Source organism: Phalacrocorax carbo, chromosome 10 (genome assembly GCF_963921805.1).
Source record: "Phalacrocorax carbo chromosome 10, bPhaCar2.1, whole genome shotgun sequence".
Classification (NCBI taxonomy): Eukaryota; Metazoa; Chordata; class Aves; order Suliformes; family Phalacrocoracidae; genus Phalacrocorax; species Phalacrocorax carbo.
This window is the reverse complement of record NC_087522.1, coordinates 25,016,298-25,034,477: the sequence shown is the minus strand read 5'-3', so window position 1 is coordinate 25,034,477 and position 18,180 is coordinate 25,016,298. Positions and strand designations below refer to the sequence as shown.

The window sequence follows — 18,180 nt, the reverse complement described above, 5'->3', positions numbered from 1 at the left end:
TTTGCTCCTGACGGACAGGGGTTCTGGTTGCTCTGGCACCATCAATGTTAAAGGAGCCAAAGTCTGAGAAATCGTCCTTTTAAGAGCTCCCCTCTTACACCCATTTCCCTTGACACCTTGGAGTGTGCATAAAGGGCACAGGCCCGAATCCCCCTTGAAGGCGATGACTGAAGAGCTGGATGTTGCACAGGGGCAAGCAAGGCAGGAGCCCTTCCCCTGGATGAAATCTGGTAGGAGTGGGGAGAAGCCTGGTTGTGTGGTGGGGAAAGGTGCCTCACACTGACACAGGGGCCTCTTAAGGCTGCTTTTGGGCAAGGTGCTGCACAGAAAACATCAGACCCTCGACTTAAAACTAGTTCTGGCCCAGGACACAAACTGCAGGGCAAGGTCAGGCATTTCCTTGCATCCGTGGGTGTGGGTAGGGGAAGGGAGCTCTGCAGGGGTCTGTAAAACCCGTGTCAGACTAACCCACCATGGATCCCATGTCAAACCCCTCTTGGCAGCATAGACCCAGCCAAGAAAAGAGAGCTCCTGGCTCTCCCAGCCACCGTTCGATGGCTGGCCCTCTCACAACAGGGCGGCAACCGCTCCATGCTTTACTCCTCTCCACAAAGAAATTGTAATCTGCAGAAAGAGATCTTCGCAAGCCCCAAGCCTCGTATCCTCCTCGCGTGGCAAAGACAGAGCCCTGCTGCACCAGCCCAGCCAGGGGCAGGAGACGGAGCCAGCTTGGAGCATCTCTGAGGCGCTCCTGCTTGGGCTGCCTTCCAGCTGCAGAGGGCCTCATTGCAAGGAGTTGTTTCAATGGCCAAATTCTAACGAACCCACTTGGAGCTTTCTAGAAAATGAAGATTCGTTTTCTAGACCCTCTGTTGCCTTGTGTTTCACACAAAATCAGGACAAAACCTATCAGTTTTCACAGATGTAAATGGACTATTAGGGGTACAAGCTAACAGACAGCCAGGTCCCAAGTCTTTACCGATCTGAGTGCAGCTGCTCTGCTTTTACAGTTAACTGAAGGATTTAAGTATTTTTTCAGACAGGATGGGACCAGAGCCATGGCGCTAGTAGCAGTGTCTTTGTTATACAGACCCCTGCACAGCCCCTTCATCAGAGGAGCTCATTGCACTCATAAACTTCCTTCCATGATCTTCCTCCTTCCGAGGCAATGATGTTAGTGGTATTTCGGAGGGAGAAGAAGAAACAGAGGCAGAGAACAGTTCTGACTTGTTCAGAAATCCCAGTGCTGCTGGAAATAAAATATGCAAGTTTGCTTCTACCTCCTGACACTGAGCATGAGGTCCCAGCGCTGAACAAGTTCTGCCTGTGGCCAGGGTCGGGACCAGCCAGGCAGCAGGAGGTGAGGAGCTGTGCAAGTGGGCCGGCGTGACAACCCTGCCTCAATGAAAGGACCCGTCAACCCAGGGCTGATGCTGCATCTTTTTATTTTATTTTTATTTTGCTTCACTAAGCAAATGCAGAGCGTGTGATAGGATGGGAAAAGGCAGCGTGAGAAAAAACTAAAACCAAAAAAACCAAACAAAAACCAAACAGGAGGGAAGAGGCAGCTGCTGGAATATAAGGGGAAAGTGAGCTGCTAACAAGAAAGAAGTTCATAGATGCCAAGCCCGCACTAATTCTTAATAAAATACAATACTGAAAATAGGATCTGAGAGTCTCCAAAATACAATACCTTAAGGGACCGGCAATAATACAAAATAAGGTTCATTATGTACAAACGAGTTCTGCTCTTGGTCTCTGTACAACGGTGGGAGTGGGAGGCACGGGGACGTGCTCAGTGGAAGTGTTGGGGTGGAGGAGGGTGTGCTTGGACCCGGCAGTGGTTCTTTGTGCTGGGGTGGAGGTGGAGGACAGGGAATGCAGTGGTATCTGGTGACCAGTGGGTCCTGTGTGAACCTTGAGAAGAGCAAAGCTATGCTGAAGGCCTTCCTCTTCCTCACTCCACTGGGCACGCATGTGTGGTTGCAGCTAGCTGTGTCCAAATTTGTCCTAAATGGCTTCAGGGGGCAAAACCAGTTTTCAAAAGGGAGAAAAGAGGGATGTGAGGACAATTCCCTTTCTTCTCCCAGTCCTTGAGCAAGAGCCATCCCATCCTTCCTCTCCAGGGAGCCCTCTCCTCTCCCAGCCTGGGGGGAGAGGAGAGGTCAGGGCAGTGCAGAGGGAGTCCAGGGTGCTCGAAGAGAAACAAGCCAAAGAGGAGCCTGCTGTGAGACCTGGCAGAGTGCAGAGGGACTCCCATGTACAAACATTGGGCAACCTGCCACATCCCATATCTCCAATACTCGTGTCCCACACTGGCCTTCCATCAAATGGCAGCTGAGGGAACAGAGCGAGGAGACACTTGAGCCTTTCAGCAGGGCTTTTGCTGGGGAGAAAGAAGGATCAGAAATGGGTGTCTGGGTGCTAAAGAGGACGGTGTAGGCTTGAGACGAGGTCATTTCAGCACCAAACTTGGTGAGTTTGGCCTGAAGGGTGGTACGGCAAGAATTTGCTACCTTTGGTGCCAGCACTTAGAAGGAAGAAGTCTAAAACAGTCTTTGGTGACCCTGGCCAATTCCAACATGCCACCTCTTTCCTGACAGATGTACCTGTCACCAGAGATGCCAGTATGAACTCTGTGCCTTTCACACCACTGCTGTGCACACAGAGGACATGAGGGGAAGGATGGCTATCTGACAGCTCTCCAATGGGCTGCAGAGCTTTCCTTGGTGGTTCCTAGAAAGACCCTGTTTGGCATGAAGCAGAACTGGGGATGGAGAGCTGGAATAGGGTTATAGGTGTGGGTTTCTCTCACCCGCTCTTAAAGGGGGAAGCCTGCAGAATGGAAAGTGAGAAGGTCACTGACCTGGTTAGCACTGCACCGTAGGGCCCAAGCTGGGAACAGAAAGGGAAATATCACCCCTGCCAAAGCAAGGCTGCCAAGGGTAGGGAGAAGTGGGTTGTGGGGGAAAATTGTTCTCCATTTCAGAGCTCAGGTTGCCCAGAAGCTGCTGGCTAATTTTTACGGTGGTTTATCTGTCTGGGATCTGTCTCCCCCACTCCGTTTGTGTGCAGATCTTTGCAGATAGTTGGTGTGAAAGTTATGTAGACATGTCCACCAAGAGAAAACTAGCGCAAGGAATAACTAGGTTTTCTCTCAATGGAAGCAGAAGTATACTAACAGATGGAGGGGAAGGAATGAGCACAAACTCTCCAGAGCCATCTCTCCAGCACCAGCATCACCCACTCCTAAGCCCCCCAGGCAGGACAGTAAATTCAGCACTCTCTATCTCCTTCAGGTGCATCTGATGTAGCCAAGGGGTACATGCCTGGGGACAGCCCCCTTGGTCTGGAGGCTTTGGGGAGTGAGCCGAATAGTTTGAGGGCTTCCCCTGATCTTCCTTGACTCCAAGGTGAGCCCACACCCATAGGGTAGTGCTCATTTAAGCAGGAGGTAAGGCCAGGAGAAGAGGGTGTCTCAGAGCTTCACCAGACATTTATTGCTGGTTCTGGCAGTCCTGTGACTTCCCTCAGAGAGATCAGTACTAATGGAGGGGGCACAGGGAGGGGGAGGAGCTGAACCCAAGGCCAGTTTAGGAGTGTCTGAATGCAGTGTCCTCTCCTGCCAAGTCCCCTCAGTTGCTCAGTGAGGAAGGAATCCTGCAATCAGACAGATGAGGCCTTGAGGTCCAGCAGCTGCTACAAGTATTCAGCTGTCTCACTGGAGCTTGTCTCCCTGAGGAAAAGAAAAGACAAGGCATCAGTCAAGGTTCATTGCAGCCTCCTATGCAAATTCACCTCTCTGTGTGCCCAGCTGCTTTGCTCTGAACAGGATGGAACCCTTCCCCAGGGCACTGAATGACCACAAGCCTGAGACCACCTGAATCACCCTGTCCTCCTCAGCTCTGTGCCAGTGGAATGCTGCTTTATGGAGTCCCTAATTTTTGCTCTGGAAAATAGATGTGGTCTTATGCTCCCTGCCAGCACTGGTCTCCTCCATCCACTGCTCTTTAGCTAATTGCCTGTCCTGGGCAGCTCAGCTGTCCTTAGCTTGCAGCAGCGGGGACATGCCTGCCGCTCACTCCCAGACACCATGCTGTGTTTTGGGGCTTGGAGGGTGGCCCACAGTTGCTTACCTCTCATGAAATTGCTGTTTGAGGTGGGAGAGAGTTGGGTCAGTTTGGTTTTGGTCAGGACCCTCCAGCTGGGATTTGCTCAGGTATTTGGCCGTCTCATGTGTCCTGGCCAGATGAGGCCTTCCCTCCTCAGACTGCCCTTTTTCAGCCTCCCACCCCTCAGGATGGTCCATGGTTAGGAAGGAGCTATAGCTCTCTTCTAAGGAGCCAGCACCCTCATCATAGAAAAGGAGGCTCCGTGACTGAACTGGAAAAAAGGAGATTATTGGTTAACAATGATGACAAGGTGTCTTGCAATGGGTGTGGGTCATGGTGGCGGTTTCAGCACATGCTCACCCAGCTATGGCCTTGTCCATGTGTAACTGCAGAAGGCCTGCTCTGAAGGATACCTACCTCCCTCCAGCTTCAGGAGGCAAACCCCTCCTAGACACACAGCCTCTTTAGAATACAATCAGTCTGCCCTGGGACTTTTCCCTCACATTCAGCATATGGGGTAGACACTGAGGGAAGGACGCTACCCCTGAACTGGCAGTGTCGAGAGAAGAGCAGGAAATGGTTTGACAGGGTGAAATGGAGGAACTATGTTAGACTTACTCTTACTAGTTGTGTAAATGTCTGGTGCTGGTGTTGCTTTCACTGTCTGTGATGCTGAAGAGAACTCAGGGAGACAGGGCATCAGGGATCCCAGGATCAGAACGAAGCAGAGTGCCAGAACCTAGAGAGGAGATCAGCATGGAGTTAATGCCACTAGCCATGAGGAAACACACCCCCACAGCACCCAAACACAAGGCTGTGTGAGAACATGTGGTCAGGCTGACAACTGGGTCACTGTGGTCCCCCAGGGAGTGATACGGCTTGGTCTCCTAATCTCTGCTGAAAATCTAAGAAGGGAAATCAGAAGCTTCCTGGTGTTGCTTTATTTGAAGTATTTCTGGTTCAATGGTGAGAACTTGCCCATCCAGTTGATGAGAGATGGTGGAAGGCATAGCTGTGGAACAAGTTGGGAAAGTGTGAGACTCAACAGAAGGGAATAACTCTGCCTTGACCAAAGGGAACCTGACCATTGTCTCAGTAGGAGCTCTAGTGGGCTGTAAGAAAACAAGCTCAATGGGAGACACCTGTGAGGTACCACAGCACATAGCAAAGTGTATCTACTGCCCACGCAAGGACAGAAATAACAGCAGAACTGCAGCCACCTAATGCCTGATAGCAAGGATGGAGAGTCCAAGGAAAGGGTTACATTTATGCTTGACATGCATGTACGCAGGACCATGTGTCCGTGCCTTCTCAGACCACTCAGAGCTCTGGGCAGTGATAAAAGGAGAGAGACAGATGAAAGATCCCTGGAAATCCTGCTCTGGTAGGTCTGCACCTGTCTGTAAATTCTGCTGTAATAGTAAAGCACCAGAGTGAGATACCAGTGATGACTGTAAGGGACTCTATAATAGAGTTTAGGGAACTCCCAGTATAGAGCAAGAGGGGATGCATGGGAGATGATACAGAGCCAAGTCCTTATTACCTGAATACCCATGTGCCATGGATGGTATATAACTAGCTGACGCCAGCTCAGTGCTCAGACTGAGCACATTGAAGAGGCAATGGATCTGTTGGTGATTTCTACTACCTATGTATAAACTAGCTAAGTTTGACCTGTGGGGGGAAACCTGTGAGGACAGCCAGCAACTGCTTGCCCACTTTACAGAATAGTGACCTATTTTGGAATAGCCATACCTAAGTAACACACAGAAGCTGGTACATCAAGGTAATTTTGACCAGTTCCAGTGGATTCTAGATGTGGAAGATCAAATAATAGCATGGGGATACTACACTATATAAAGAGGTATTTTAATTGTCCAGGCTCTTCATGGCTAGTTTTAAAGTATGAAAATTAAATGTAGACAGTATAGGTGCTATCTAAGCACATCATACCAGGCTCACAAGGCATTTAGAATCCTTATTCCACAAAAACAGGGGAAAAATAAATTCTCAATAAATGTTGCTTGGAATTATCACAGTCAAACACACAACTTCCTGGAAGGGGAGCCAGCCCTGTGAAGCCTGTTCTTCTCTTCTAAAACAAAACAGGCTTTATCGACTGGGAAAGAGCAGTATACTTAACATCTTGCTTTAACAAGGCTTTCAACTGCGGCTTTGCAAATGAGCATTGTTTTTACTCTGTTTTGTTTCAGGTTAACTCTGGTGCTCTGATGTATTCCAGGTCAAACTCTGTAACACTTCATAACAGTAACTCTTGGTTTGACTCTGAGTACCGTTCATCTTGCAGCTTCTGACCATCTCACCATTTTGACCTCTTAAAAAGCGAGGGAAACTAAGCTACAGGAAACTACTGCAAAACCAGTTGGAAAGGTGGAGGCAAAATTAATCAAAAAAAGATGTCCTGAGAGTGTAGTTATCAAATGGCTCCCTGTCAGACTGGGAAGAAGTAGCAGATGGAGGAGCAGAGAGATCTGTTATGGCTCTGGTAAGATTCAACATTTTTAAACTTGACTTGGATGATAGACTGTATCAAATCCGCAGATGGGAGAGACTACAAGCAGACTGGCTTTTGGTCAGGATTCAAAATCAGAATGATCTTGACCATGGGGAGAAGTGGTCCCAGAGAACAGCAGGCAGATCAATACAGACAAATGCCAGGACCTGCTGGGACCTGCAAGGTGGTAGGACTGATTAACAGAGGAAACACGTCAGTGACTATGTGGCCGGGCAGCTGTTCTACAGAATTGGATCTGGGAGTTAAAATGGAGCACAAGGAGGGCACAAGTCGGTGTAACTTTGCAAAGGGCAAATCTCAGCCCAGGCAGCATGAATAGGCTTGCTGGCTGGCTGGCTTCCTCTGTACCAGCCTTCAGGTGGACCACTGTGTCTGAAAAGATGTGGGGCAATTGGAGAAAGTCTAGAAGAGAGCTCTGGGAGCAAGAAGTGATTCAGTAACTCAGCCTACAAGGGAAGACTGAAGAAATTGTGGTGATTTAGCAGAGCAGACTGAAGGGAGTTGCTCGAAAATGATAGTGTTCAAATATGTAAAATGCAGCTGCACAAAGGGAGGGTAAGCTGATCTTGCTTACAGTGGGCAGAAGAAGTTGTAATAAGCTTAAGCTGTTGCGAGGAAGATTGAGATGAGATAGCAAGAAACCTTTATCTGGGAAAGAAAACAAAGCACTGGAATGGTTTGCCTGAGGAGGCTGAGGACTGCTCATCACTAGAGGCTTTCAAGAACTGGCTGGACAAATAGCCAGTAGGAATGACACAGGGCTAAAAAAGAAGGGTGCTCTGCTCCACTCCCATGTTGCAAGGCATATGATTCTCCATATCTGTTGTGATAAGGAGTGCTGTATTTGACATGGAAAATGAGAACTCAGAGGCCTATGAGAGGAACTGGCCAAACATAGAAAAGCAAATTACAAATTCTTTAAATGCTTCACAGCTAAGAAGCCTGAGAGAGTTGTTGTGTGGGCTGGGATGCTGTGGAACGAAGGGAGCAGCAAGGAGAGATAAGACATTGTTGGGAAGCTAAATTAGGTACTTTATCAGCCTACAGCACAGGGAAAGTCTGGAAGGCACCTCTCCTGGACTTGCCCATTCCAAGTAGTAGTGATGAAGAATTGCTGGAGCCAGGGGTGCTCTGATGAGCTGCTGCATTAAGGAGTAATGAGTCACTGGGCCCAGCTGGGTCACACCTGAAAATGTGGAAAGAACTTGGGAATGAAGCCACAGAGCAGCCAACAGAAAAGACAGTCAGTCATTAAAATGTGGTCTGACATGGAGGCAGCAAAGAGTAGCAAAAGTTTGAGCAGATTTTAAAAGGAGAAAGTGCTAGAAATCACAGAGCAGGGGCTCTGGAACCAAGGAAACTGAACCAAGAGCAAAAAACAACCCCTCAAGACACCGAAGGTGCTGAGAAAGTGGGGCAAGAACCTCATCATTTGTTTGTATTTCATGACTGTTAACAGTACAAAGTGATAACTAGATATAGATTACTAACTTTGACAAATTTGTCTCAAGCAGCTACTATGAGAATCCTGCAAAGACATCACAGGACTGAAGGTTGTGTTTTTATCATGGATCAGAAACTTTCCCCTGGCAAAAATGAGATGGAGAATAAGCAATTGACTCAGTTTATGGCCACACACTGGCATGCCTCAAAGCTCCACAGTGAAGCCAATATTGCTTAACCATGATCCTCCACCATCAGAACTGAGAGGCAGACTCAGTTACTCAGTTACTAAAACCAGCAGACAACCCCAAATCATTTTGGTTAGTCAAATGGGCAAAGGAAGAGAATTCCACCTGGATTTAACAAAGCCTGATGTGCTTGCCTATAGCAAGAACAGATGCCATTTCCTGCTGATGAACACAAGGTAATGCCCACTGGGAGAAGTTCTTGAACTGTTCGTCTACCCTGCTGAGTTAAACATTAAGCATTGCCAACTCAGCAAAAGAAAACTCCTGCAATTATGATGGAAGCTCACTGAAAATTTTTGCTGAATGTCTGACAGCTAATGAAAAGCAAACAAAGTGCTGTTTTGCCCAAAGAACAAGACAGTGAAACTGCAGGAGTTATTCTAACGCTGTTGCATGAACAACCAACACTACCAACATCTGTATGACATGGGGCCCAGTTCTGGTGACTCTAACACAAAAGGAAAGAGCAGATGTAACTGGCAACACCACCAGGCAGCAAGGAAGAGGGCAGAGACAGGCAGTTGACAAAGCTGTCTGGAGAAGCACGGACAATAAGGAAGAATGGAAATGAAACTCATACCATTAGACAGGTCCCAGTCTGCGTGGAAGCCATTTTGTAAGGTCTGGAGACTTTCCCAGCTACCAGAGCCTGCAGCTTCTGTAACTGCTGGAGCAGAGTCCTAGGATAGGAAACAACCCAAATGAAAACTTGATAAGGAGGTAACAGCCAGTAAGTGATGCAAGAATACCACAACTCCTTTCATATTTTATCCTGATTTCCCCTTCTTGTGAAAACAAATATCTCCCCCTTGCTGTATCTTGCCCAAGTTCTTTGACCAAACAGGCTTGGGAAGCACAAAACAGAAAAGGGTGAGTTTGAGATATGAAGTGTGCAGGAACTGTGGGAGGTGTGGCTCCAAGGGGCCATGACGCTGTGGTAATGCCCTGCAGCAGCTTCCCTCAGACTCCTCACTCATAGATCCACCACAACTTTCACTGAAGCTACCCACCTTATGAATGCCCCACTCATTTAGGAGCCTTGGGTGCCTCAAAGCCCAGCCAGTCACCTCCCAAAGCAATGGAGAGGTGGGCTACCATGAAAACCAAGCTTTGGGACGGCAGCTGAACTTTGTAGTCAGGTTAGACATTGAGCACAGGCCCACCTGCTCCCACTTCATTCAGAGACACACGCTCTGCAGCTTGACCTGTGCCCTGAACCATATGGTGGAGATAAACAAAAAATGGGTTTGATCCCCTCCAGCTTCTTCAGTCTTGGCAAACTCTGCAAAGGAATGTGGGCAAAGCCAAATCTTGAGTTCAGCAATTAATTCATTCTCTGGCCGCCCTGGCTGGAACATGTGCTAAGGTCTCTCTGCCCCATTTAATTGAACGCCTGCATTGGCACAAATAAGCACAGAACAGTGGAAGGTGTGTTACTAAGAGCCACTGCACCCTTCACTGGGCTGGTGAAAACTGTGATGAGGGAAACTGCAGAGCACACGGTTTCCAAAGGCTGCAAATTACTTAAATGCAGACTACTGAGCATTTCCCCCTGGGAGCACTGACTGTTTTACACAAATATGTTTGAGCTTTTATAAAATGCCAGGTTCTGGAGCCAGGAGATTGCAGGAGAATCCCAGCTTTATCTCTTTCCAAATCCTCTTCTGCTCATTATACACGTGGAGAGAAGTACAGAGCGTCCCACTGGCAGCGCTCAAAAACCAAACCCAATTAGAAAGAACACAATGTGTATTTTGAAAAAAAAAATAATCTCCTGACTTTTAGGCCAATCTCCTGATTTTGCAGGGTGGGGCTCATGCTTTTTCAGCAGCGGAGGCTGTCTGCACTCCCAGGGACACTGGGTGGTAGGCTGTGCTCTGTGGATGAGAGCAGCTGGGAAGCCTGCCCCTGGCAGATGGGAAGCTCTGGACACTCGCACACCTCAGCTAGACCATGCCTGACAGTTCCTGGTCCCGGCACCAGTGGCTGGACTGGAAGCTGGGACCACAGCACTCGTGTCATGGATGGAAGGAAGAAGTGTGTCAGAGCCTCAAGGAGTATTCCACGAGCTGTAGTGGTAGCAGAGGGTGGGGGGGACGACTGTCTCTCTGGCTGCAGTTCTTCCCTTCAATTTGAGCTGGGCGTGATAGAAACAGCTATAGAAATGAGTTTCCCCCTCAACAGCCCTGCAGCTGACCCTGCCCTTGCTCACACCTATTGGACCTAGCCAGAGGAAAGCAAAGCTGAGCCCTCCTTCAGCTCCTGCTGCCCATCCACACTGCAGGGATGAAAGGCTTCATTATTTGCTTCCAAGGAAGGAAATTCCCCTGGTGATCGTCAGCCAGCTCTGGATATTAGGAGCACAAGTGCCCACTTGGGCAAGGGAGCCAGGGGCCTGATTTGGGTGTGGAAGCAGCTTGCTTCTTTCAGGTGAGCAGCAGATGAGAGGGAGATCCTTCAGGCTTGCTTTTGCAAGGGGAAAAGGGAGGGCAAGGGCTGGGGTACCACATAACACAGGCAGTTGCCCTGGATTTGGTGGGAGCTGAGATCTTTACCTGTATTAGAGGAATGGGCTTTGCTGTATTTAACAAGTCTGTTCATCTCTTTCTCAAAAGCACCCTAAACAGCCACATTATGCACAGGGTCTTGTATTCCCTCAAAGAGGCCAAGAGTAGAAACAGTGGATCTGAGAGGCTGATGTGAGGGGCTTCCCTCGGTGCAGCTGCCCTGGAGACAGCCAGAAGCCTGGAGGGCAATGGGGAGGACAGAATGAGCCCAAAGGGCTGCAGGGAGAAGGAGGAAGACATGTAAGAAACACGCCTTCCCTCCCTCTGCTCGCTGCGGCACAGCCTGGCCGTCCCAACACAAACATTCCAGGCTCACTAACCAAACCCAGCTGCCTCGCTGCTGCCACGGGTTGAAAACCAGCACATCGCCAAGCAGCGCCCATCCTGCCAGGAGCTGGGGGAGCCTGCGTTTCTCTTCTCACCCCCCCTGCCCCAGCACTCTCCTGGCTTCCCTTCCTGCCCACCCCGCCCTACCCACGTTCTACCAGGTCTAGCCCCTTTTACCTGTTTGCGTTTTCTAAGGTCTCCACTTTTTTCCAGAGTTCATTGTTTTCTGTTGTGTATGTCTCAACCCTGCAGGAATAAAACCCATAGCCATTTAGTTATAAAGGCCAGACAGATAAAGCAAATGTAGTCCTTGCCTCTTTCGCGGTGTGGAGGCTCAGTGGCCCCATCCATCACCTGCAGATATAGTCCTGCAGGCGGATGTCCCTCACCCATCTGGCTGCAGCCAGCCCCAACGGACCAGGGATGAGATTGCAGGTGGACAGTTATGTGTGATGATTCCCAGTTCAGGCTTTCCAGAGGGTTGGGAGAGCTGGTAGCACCTGGTTACAGGCAGGTCAAGCCAGGACAGACCCAAAGTTATGCAGGCATTTCCATTATTTCCAAACTCCCCCTAAGGAGAATGAAAAGGAACAGGGGGACAAATTCAAACCTCCCCCACTCAGACTGAGAATCTGCCCGGGCAGCGCGCCGTGCATATAAAAACCAGGCAGTTCTGTGCAAATGCTGGGCCAGCTCCGACTGCAGACACTTGAGGGCAGCAGAGAACCTGCAGGCTCCCTCCCACTGCTTCGGAAGGGAAAGTAGTTAGGCTGCACTTGGGACGAGGGAAGGAGAATGTCTCCAGGCCCAGAGAAAGGCAGGCCAGGGACACAGCCTAATCCTGCTGGAGGTTTCCAGCACAGTCTCCGAACCCGGCGTTCCGTGTAAAAACTGGGCTTGCAGCAAAGGTGTCAAACTGAATGGTGAAGGGCCCAAGTACAGGTTTTGACAAACCAGCTTGTACAGAAAGCCAAGTTGACCAAAGACTTGTTGCATTAAAAAAATTCACTGAATGCTGCTTTTGGTTCACATTTAAACCTGGCATTGTTTGAAAGCCATCTGTCACAGCAACGCACTAGCGTAACAAACCGCTGAGTACGTACAGGCACCACAGCCATGTCTGGGGAAGAGGCCCCAGCACAGAAAACCCTGGACCTGCCAGTTGAGGCCAGCCAACTCCCCAGCCCCGGCTTGAAGGACGTGGGTGTAAGTATGGGACATTAGCTGGAGGTGATGTGCTCTGTTGCCTAGACACACACATACAGGCAGAGGTGCTGCGTACGGAAGAGCATGAGAACTTGAAGGTGCTTTGAGTCATCTGTTTTCAGTCAGCATTTCTATACACTTACAGAACATAAACAAATAGCATGAGGGGGAAGAGTTATTTAAGGTTGGGTTTGGGGATTGTTTTTTTTTTCCATTTTGCTGATGTCAGGTGGTATTAATAATAGGAAAGATGGTATTTAAACAGAAATGTGAATTTGTACCTGGATCCCAGCATTCTTTGCCTGGGAATGCTCATCAGGGGCTGCTACTACAGAGGGGATCACAGGATCAGGCCCTTAAGAGTTATCTTCTACCCTGTCAGTGTCATGTGATGTCACCTTAGACTTATGCCTGCCATACATGCAGGACCTCTGGGTTGCAAGCAGAAAAACCAAGCTCATGCAGGGAATGGTGGAAGGGGAGGGACTGTGGGGAATAACTGTAGTGCAAGGTTTTTCTTGCCTTCAAATACTTGTGTGTCCACCCTTGTGGGAAGAGAGGGGTAAAAGCCGTGGTCAATGCCCTCAGAGGGCATGCTGCTTATGGGACAGACAAAATAGAAGCAACTTCTAGTGGGGAAACATGAGTCTTACCCAAAATCCCCCCTCGTTGGCAGCCAAAATGGCCTGTGTTCTGCAGTGGACCAGCCAAACTAAGCAGTTGGAAACACAAGGTTTCTAGGGCAATCTTTAAGCAAGAGGATTTCTAGAAGGGAGGGGAGTAGGGGCAAGATCCCAAACCAAACTTGTGTGCAGCCAGCCTTGCAAGGATTCAGAGACAAAAGCACTAGAAAAGAGGGCTGTGGTTGGACAGGGCTCCTTTTTCAAAGGTAAGACTGAGAAGAAGAGACTTACTTTTTCTCTAGACACTCCACATATTCTTTCTTCTTCCTGCGACTCTCCTGAGCAGAGATCTGTGAGGGGGCAGCCATCAGAGAGGAGTCATTATCATAAGCCTCCAGACATTTCTGTGTTGCTCACTCATATTGGCTGTTCCCTGCACACACAGCACCCTAAAGGCAAATGGGGAAGTTGCCTTCCAGTATGCCATTCCTACTTGTCTCCAGGCCAAAACTAGGAGGGATGGATGCTGTAGGTATGCAGCCTTCTTTAGCCTGTATGCCACAACCATTTGTTGCAGTATGCCTGACCCCCTCGCTGCTGAGAGCATCTTTGGGGTTGCTTTAAACTCGTCTGACTCATGTGGGTACGTGCTGTGGCCATCTGGGCAGATTCTGCCCCAGACCACTTCTGAGTCAAGTGCTGGGTGACTAATTCAAGGTCTCATCATTTGTCCCACAGGATGCTTTCTAAGCACAGTCTAAGTCTCACAGCCTCTGCCTGGCTAATGAGCAATGTGCATCACCCATCCTGCACCATGCAATGGCTCTTGTTTCCCTGTCCCCTGGCCTGACCAGGCCGGTTTGTTTGATCTGTGATGCCTTAGCTTGTGGGCCTCATCCCAGTCCACACACACCCAGGAGCTGGGCTGGAAACCACACTCCCCAGACACACCTGCATGCAGAGCGTTCATGCAGAGATGCCCCATGGCACTGTTTCTGCAGGTTGGGAGGATCATGCCAGCACACCAAAGGCAGGATCCCACCTTTTCTGAGCTGAACTGCAGCTGAAGAGGGAGGGTAACTATAGCATTGGTCAGCTCAGGATGCTCTGGAATCATGGGAACTGCACGGTTACGTTTTTTGCAAACAGTCACCTTGTTCTTGATTTTCCTCCTGACCCTCTTCAGTGCTTTCTCCTCTGCTTTGGTGAGGGGCAGCTTGGTAGGAATGGGGTAGCCCTCAGCAATCAAGGTGCGTTTCTCCTCTTCAGTCAAGAGCAGCGGGCCAGAGGTCCCTTGTAGCTTCTGAAACACACAGAGAGTAGCCGTCAGTGTTAGCAAAGAGTTCTATCCCAGTGATGCTTCTTAAAGCCTTGCAGAGCAGCTAGGGGCTCAGTACAAACAGGTGCAGGGCAGTGCTCTTTCCTGCTCTCAGCCTGATCCTGAGGGCACAGATCAGCAGCTGCCTTCCACTTTTACTTGGGAGGGCATCTGCTCCTTTGTGGTGAGGCTGGCTACACACTTGCACTGGAGGACCCTGCCAAAGAATTTTTGGGCAATGATTTAAAAAGTCTGGTTATGGGAATTTTCAGTTATTCCTTTCTCTTCCATTAACCTCCTCAGAAAGTCCTCCAGTGCACAGGCCACTTCCCAAAGTATGGGGTGAATGACAAGCACTTGCTAAAACAAAATAGTTGCTGGTAGGCATTGTGCAAGTCTCATTGCACCTCTCCCCGCTCCTGTGAGCACCATCCTGTCCCCACACCCTCGTGTTAAGACATCACATTGCCTTGCCAGAGCATTTCAGTTTGGAGACCTTAACAAGTGCAGGATCCCCGCCATGAGCCTCGGAAAGCCTCCAGCCCCCTCTGAGCACCAAGGAACCCTGCATCCCAGTGACGTCCTGCTGCCTTCTTACGTGTGGTGCTGTGAGGAGAGGTGAGGAGGAGATGGCAGTAGAAGAGCGAGCAGCAGGTCGGGCTGGGCTGGAGGGAGGCAGGGACCGGGGGCTCTGGGATCCGTCACTGTCACTGCCATGGCTGCTGGGTGGAGTTGGAGGCATCTGCACCAGGTCCTCTACTGAGAAATAAGGAAAGCAAGTCAATGGGTCTCATGTCAGGGTGTTGGTACAGGCATAGAGCCCTGAGTAGCAACAGGAAAAGGCACTGCCATAACACAGGACTGGAAGGAGGGGGTGATGAGTCTCAGAAGATGGTGTGGATCTGAGAACAAGGCTAGACTGAGCACTGCCAAAGACAGAGATGGGGCTGACCTCAAATCAGAGAGCTGGCAGGGGCTTTGCCAAGACACTAAAGGTATCAACAAAGCAATGAGGTACTCCAGTGTCAAGCAAACTGGAGTACAAAGCCCATGATGTTTTGCTCCATAGCTTGCTCACAAGTACAGGAAACTCTGTAAGAGAAGAGCTCTTCCAAAAGCACCACAGGGCTCACACACTTGCCAGCACACTTGATCCAAAGAGGCTCTGGTCACTCAGTTGGTTGCCAAGCACTTGAAAACTGTCCCCACTTTGTACTGGAGGGCCCTGTGGGCCTTAATGGAGGTGGGAATATGCCTAGGGAATGTCTCTCTGCGGCAGTGGGAGTTCCTATAGTGCTTCCATTTGTGCATCGGCAGACTTTCAGATGCTTGGGTTTCTTTCAAATTAAACTGGATCCTGAATTTCCTGACTTTCAGATGGTTGTTTTTGGATAACACTACAGACCCTCTGAGGATTTTAAAGGCACTCTTGCGTATTTCTAACTCTGAAGTAGCCTGTTTTGCCTGGGAGTCCCTGTCTGAACAATTCTGTGCGTGGCTGCTAGTCCAGACACTGATCTGAGTTGGAACAGTGCAGCACTCACTCCTCTATTGGTCTGTGCCCCAGTATTACCTTGTATGCGTGGGTCTGCTCTCAGGTGTTGTCTTTTCTTCCTGTATATTAATGATCTATGTCTGAGTAATATAGAGGGACATAAGTCAACCAGCAAATTCTATCTTCTTACCTGCAGGTACATTTAGAAACTGGTTCACCTCTTTGGGTTCAGCTTTGATCACAGGTGCTGGAGTAATTTCTATGGGAGTCTGGGGAAGAGAAGCAGAAAGAGCTCTTGGGTGTTGCTACTTTCACTGCCCAGGTGGCTCCTACCAGTTCTGTTCATAGCTGCTGCTCCCCTGCCCTCAGTACTGCCCCAAAGCAGCCTTTCACTACACGTTAACAGAAACCAGGGGTCTGAACACAAGCTCCCTGAAGTCTGTGTTGCTGGCACACAGAGTGCAAACACATGTTTGCAGAGCAAAAGGCACCGGCAGATATGCTGCCAAGCCATGCACTGAGTACCTCTGAAAGGGAGATGACTTTTATCCTTGGCAATTCTTTCCTTGCTAGAACCAGACAGTGCAATTTAAACCAACTTCTGCATTACCATGGGAAGTCCCATTTTGATCTGCCTTCTTTAGAAATTAGAGTATAGAGGTTGTACAGAAACAGAACAAACCCCCTGTCCTGCTCACATGATTTTCACCACGGCCACTGGGCAGCTGTTTCCAATCGGAGAGGACTGAGAGTTAAATAAAGAGTAGATTTATTCCCATCTAGGCTATGCTGCCCCTCAGCTCCCTGGCTCGCCAGCCCCCAGCCCACCATAGGCTGGGGGAGTTTTTACACTAAACAGACACATTGCAAACTCGTCCAGACTGTAAACACAGCTGAGAGAGCACCATGGTAGGGCTGCTGAGCACACACAGCAGAGCTTTGAGGGCACAGCAAGTTCAAGCTGTGTAAATAATGGAGTACGTTTGTGCACAGCTTTGGCTGGAAGTACCCATTTGTTTTGGATGGTTGTTTAAATGGGAAGATGCTCAGCATGAGTGAAAAAAGGAAGTGAACCCCAGAGATGCTCTACTGTTATCCATTGAGCTGCCTCAAGATAGCCAAGGTCTGTGTGAGACCAGTCAAACCTTGCTGTCCAACACAGCTGGACTCAAGGCCAGCCGAACTAAGCCCCCACTTAGACCCACAAACCAGTGGCATAAGTGAGCCTCCTTCAGACAAACAGAATTCTTAAGGACTTAGATATGATCAAAAGACTTGGCCCCTTGTTTCTTAGAAATAATAATTCCTCCTGCTTCATAGGAAAAAGCAAGCAGGACCTGGAGTGGGACCTCCATTTCCAGTGAGCAGCTGAGAAAAGTGAGAGGCCCAAGGCCATGAAAAAGACAGTGGCAGAGCAGATGTCTATACTCACGAGTAGTGGGATCATTGGCATCACATTAATTGACGCTGTTCTCTGAAAAATGAAAATAAGCCAAGTGGCTGTAGAAATACTGGCAGATTGGAGGGGACAGGCCTCCAGCACATGCAAGCTTAAAAACCTTTGGCTTTTGTGACATGGAAACATGCTTGCATTTAACCAAGATTGTAAAGCCTCTTATGCTGGAAAAAACCCTCCTTCCATCATTTTCTCTGGAAGGATAAGCTGTCTTGTAGCTTCATTGCAGAAATCAAAAACACAGCTCTAGCTAACATCAGGTGTGCTGCTCCTCTGACTGCCATTTCAAGAGGAGAATGACAAATAATGCAGTATCTGGGATGTGTATCACCTCCTCCTCCTGTCTAGCCAGCAGCTAAATCACCTAGCAGGACCCTGCCGTCACATGGCTGGGTCTGCATCACCAGGGGTGCCACTGTGTGAGAGCCTGGGTTCCCAATGGATCTTAGATGGGCTCACCTCCTCGGGGACTGGAAGTCTCTGCAGAGGGTTGAGGTTCAGCACTGGTATGGAGCTTGCAGCTAGCTGGGACTCAGGCAGGTCTAGAGCCAGGTTCTGTTCCTGTTTCACCATGATGGAGCAGAGCTTGGGCCCCAGGGACCACACTCCATTCTCCAGCTCTGAAACATGCACAATGTGAGAGTCAAACTCCAGCAAGAACAGGACAAGAAAAAAAATATCCATGCAGACAGATTCCCCCAATCTGGAGAGGCTGCCTTTCCAAGTTTAGCACTGTCACCACACAAGTGTGTGCAGGCCCACAACACAGAGAACAAAAAGGAATGAACACCCACGTGTGGGGAGCAGACAGGACAGAGCTAGAGGGATGGTGTCTCTGCTCTGCTCTGA

The 18,180-nt window shown here is 49.3% G+C and overlaps 1 protein-coding gene across 5 annotated transcripts in view; it reads right to left on the bottom strand.

Annotated features, from left to right (window-relative positions):
- Positions 1–1,428: 1,428 nt before the first annotated feature.
- Positions 1,429–18,180, bottom strand: part of CREB3L1 (cAMP responsive element binding protein 3 like 1) — a 46,311-nt gene continuing 29,559 nt past the window's right edge. For 2 of the 5 annotated variants that reach the window (XM_064462572.1, XM_064462576.1), the window contains exons 3-13: positions 17,791–17,951; positions 17,308–17,349; positions 16,066–16,144; positions 14,979–15,139; positions 14,216–14,365; positions 13,354–13,412; positions 11,411–11,479; positions 8,920–9,019; positions 4,731–4,851; positions 4,137–4,383; positions 1,429–3,736 (exon numbers count right to left, since the gene is read on the bottom strand). In XM_064462572.1, the coding sequence (XP_064318642.1) occupies positions 3,700–3,736; positions 4,137–4,383; positions 4,731–4,851; positions 8,920–9,019; positions 11,411–11,479; positions 13,354–13,412; positions 14,216–14,365; positions 14,979–15,139; positions 16,066–16,144; positions 17,308–17,349; positions 17,791–17,951 (1,226 nt within the window). In that variant the 3' untranslated portion in view covers positions 1,429–3,699. The remainder of the gene's footprint in view (positions 3,737–4,136; positions 4,384–4,730; positions 4,852–8,919; positions 9,020–11,410; positions 11,480–13,353; positions 13,413–14,215; positions 14,366–14,978; positions 15,140–16,065; positions 16,145–17,307; positions 17,350–17,790; positions 17,952–18,180) is intronic. The other 3 variants (XM_064462573.1, XM_064462575.1, XM_064462574.1) reach the window with 3 other exon arrangements.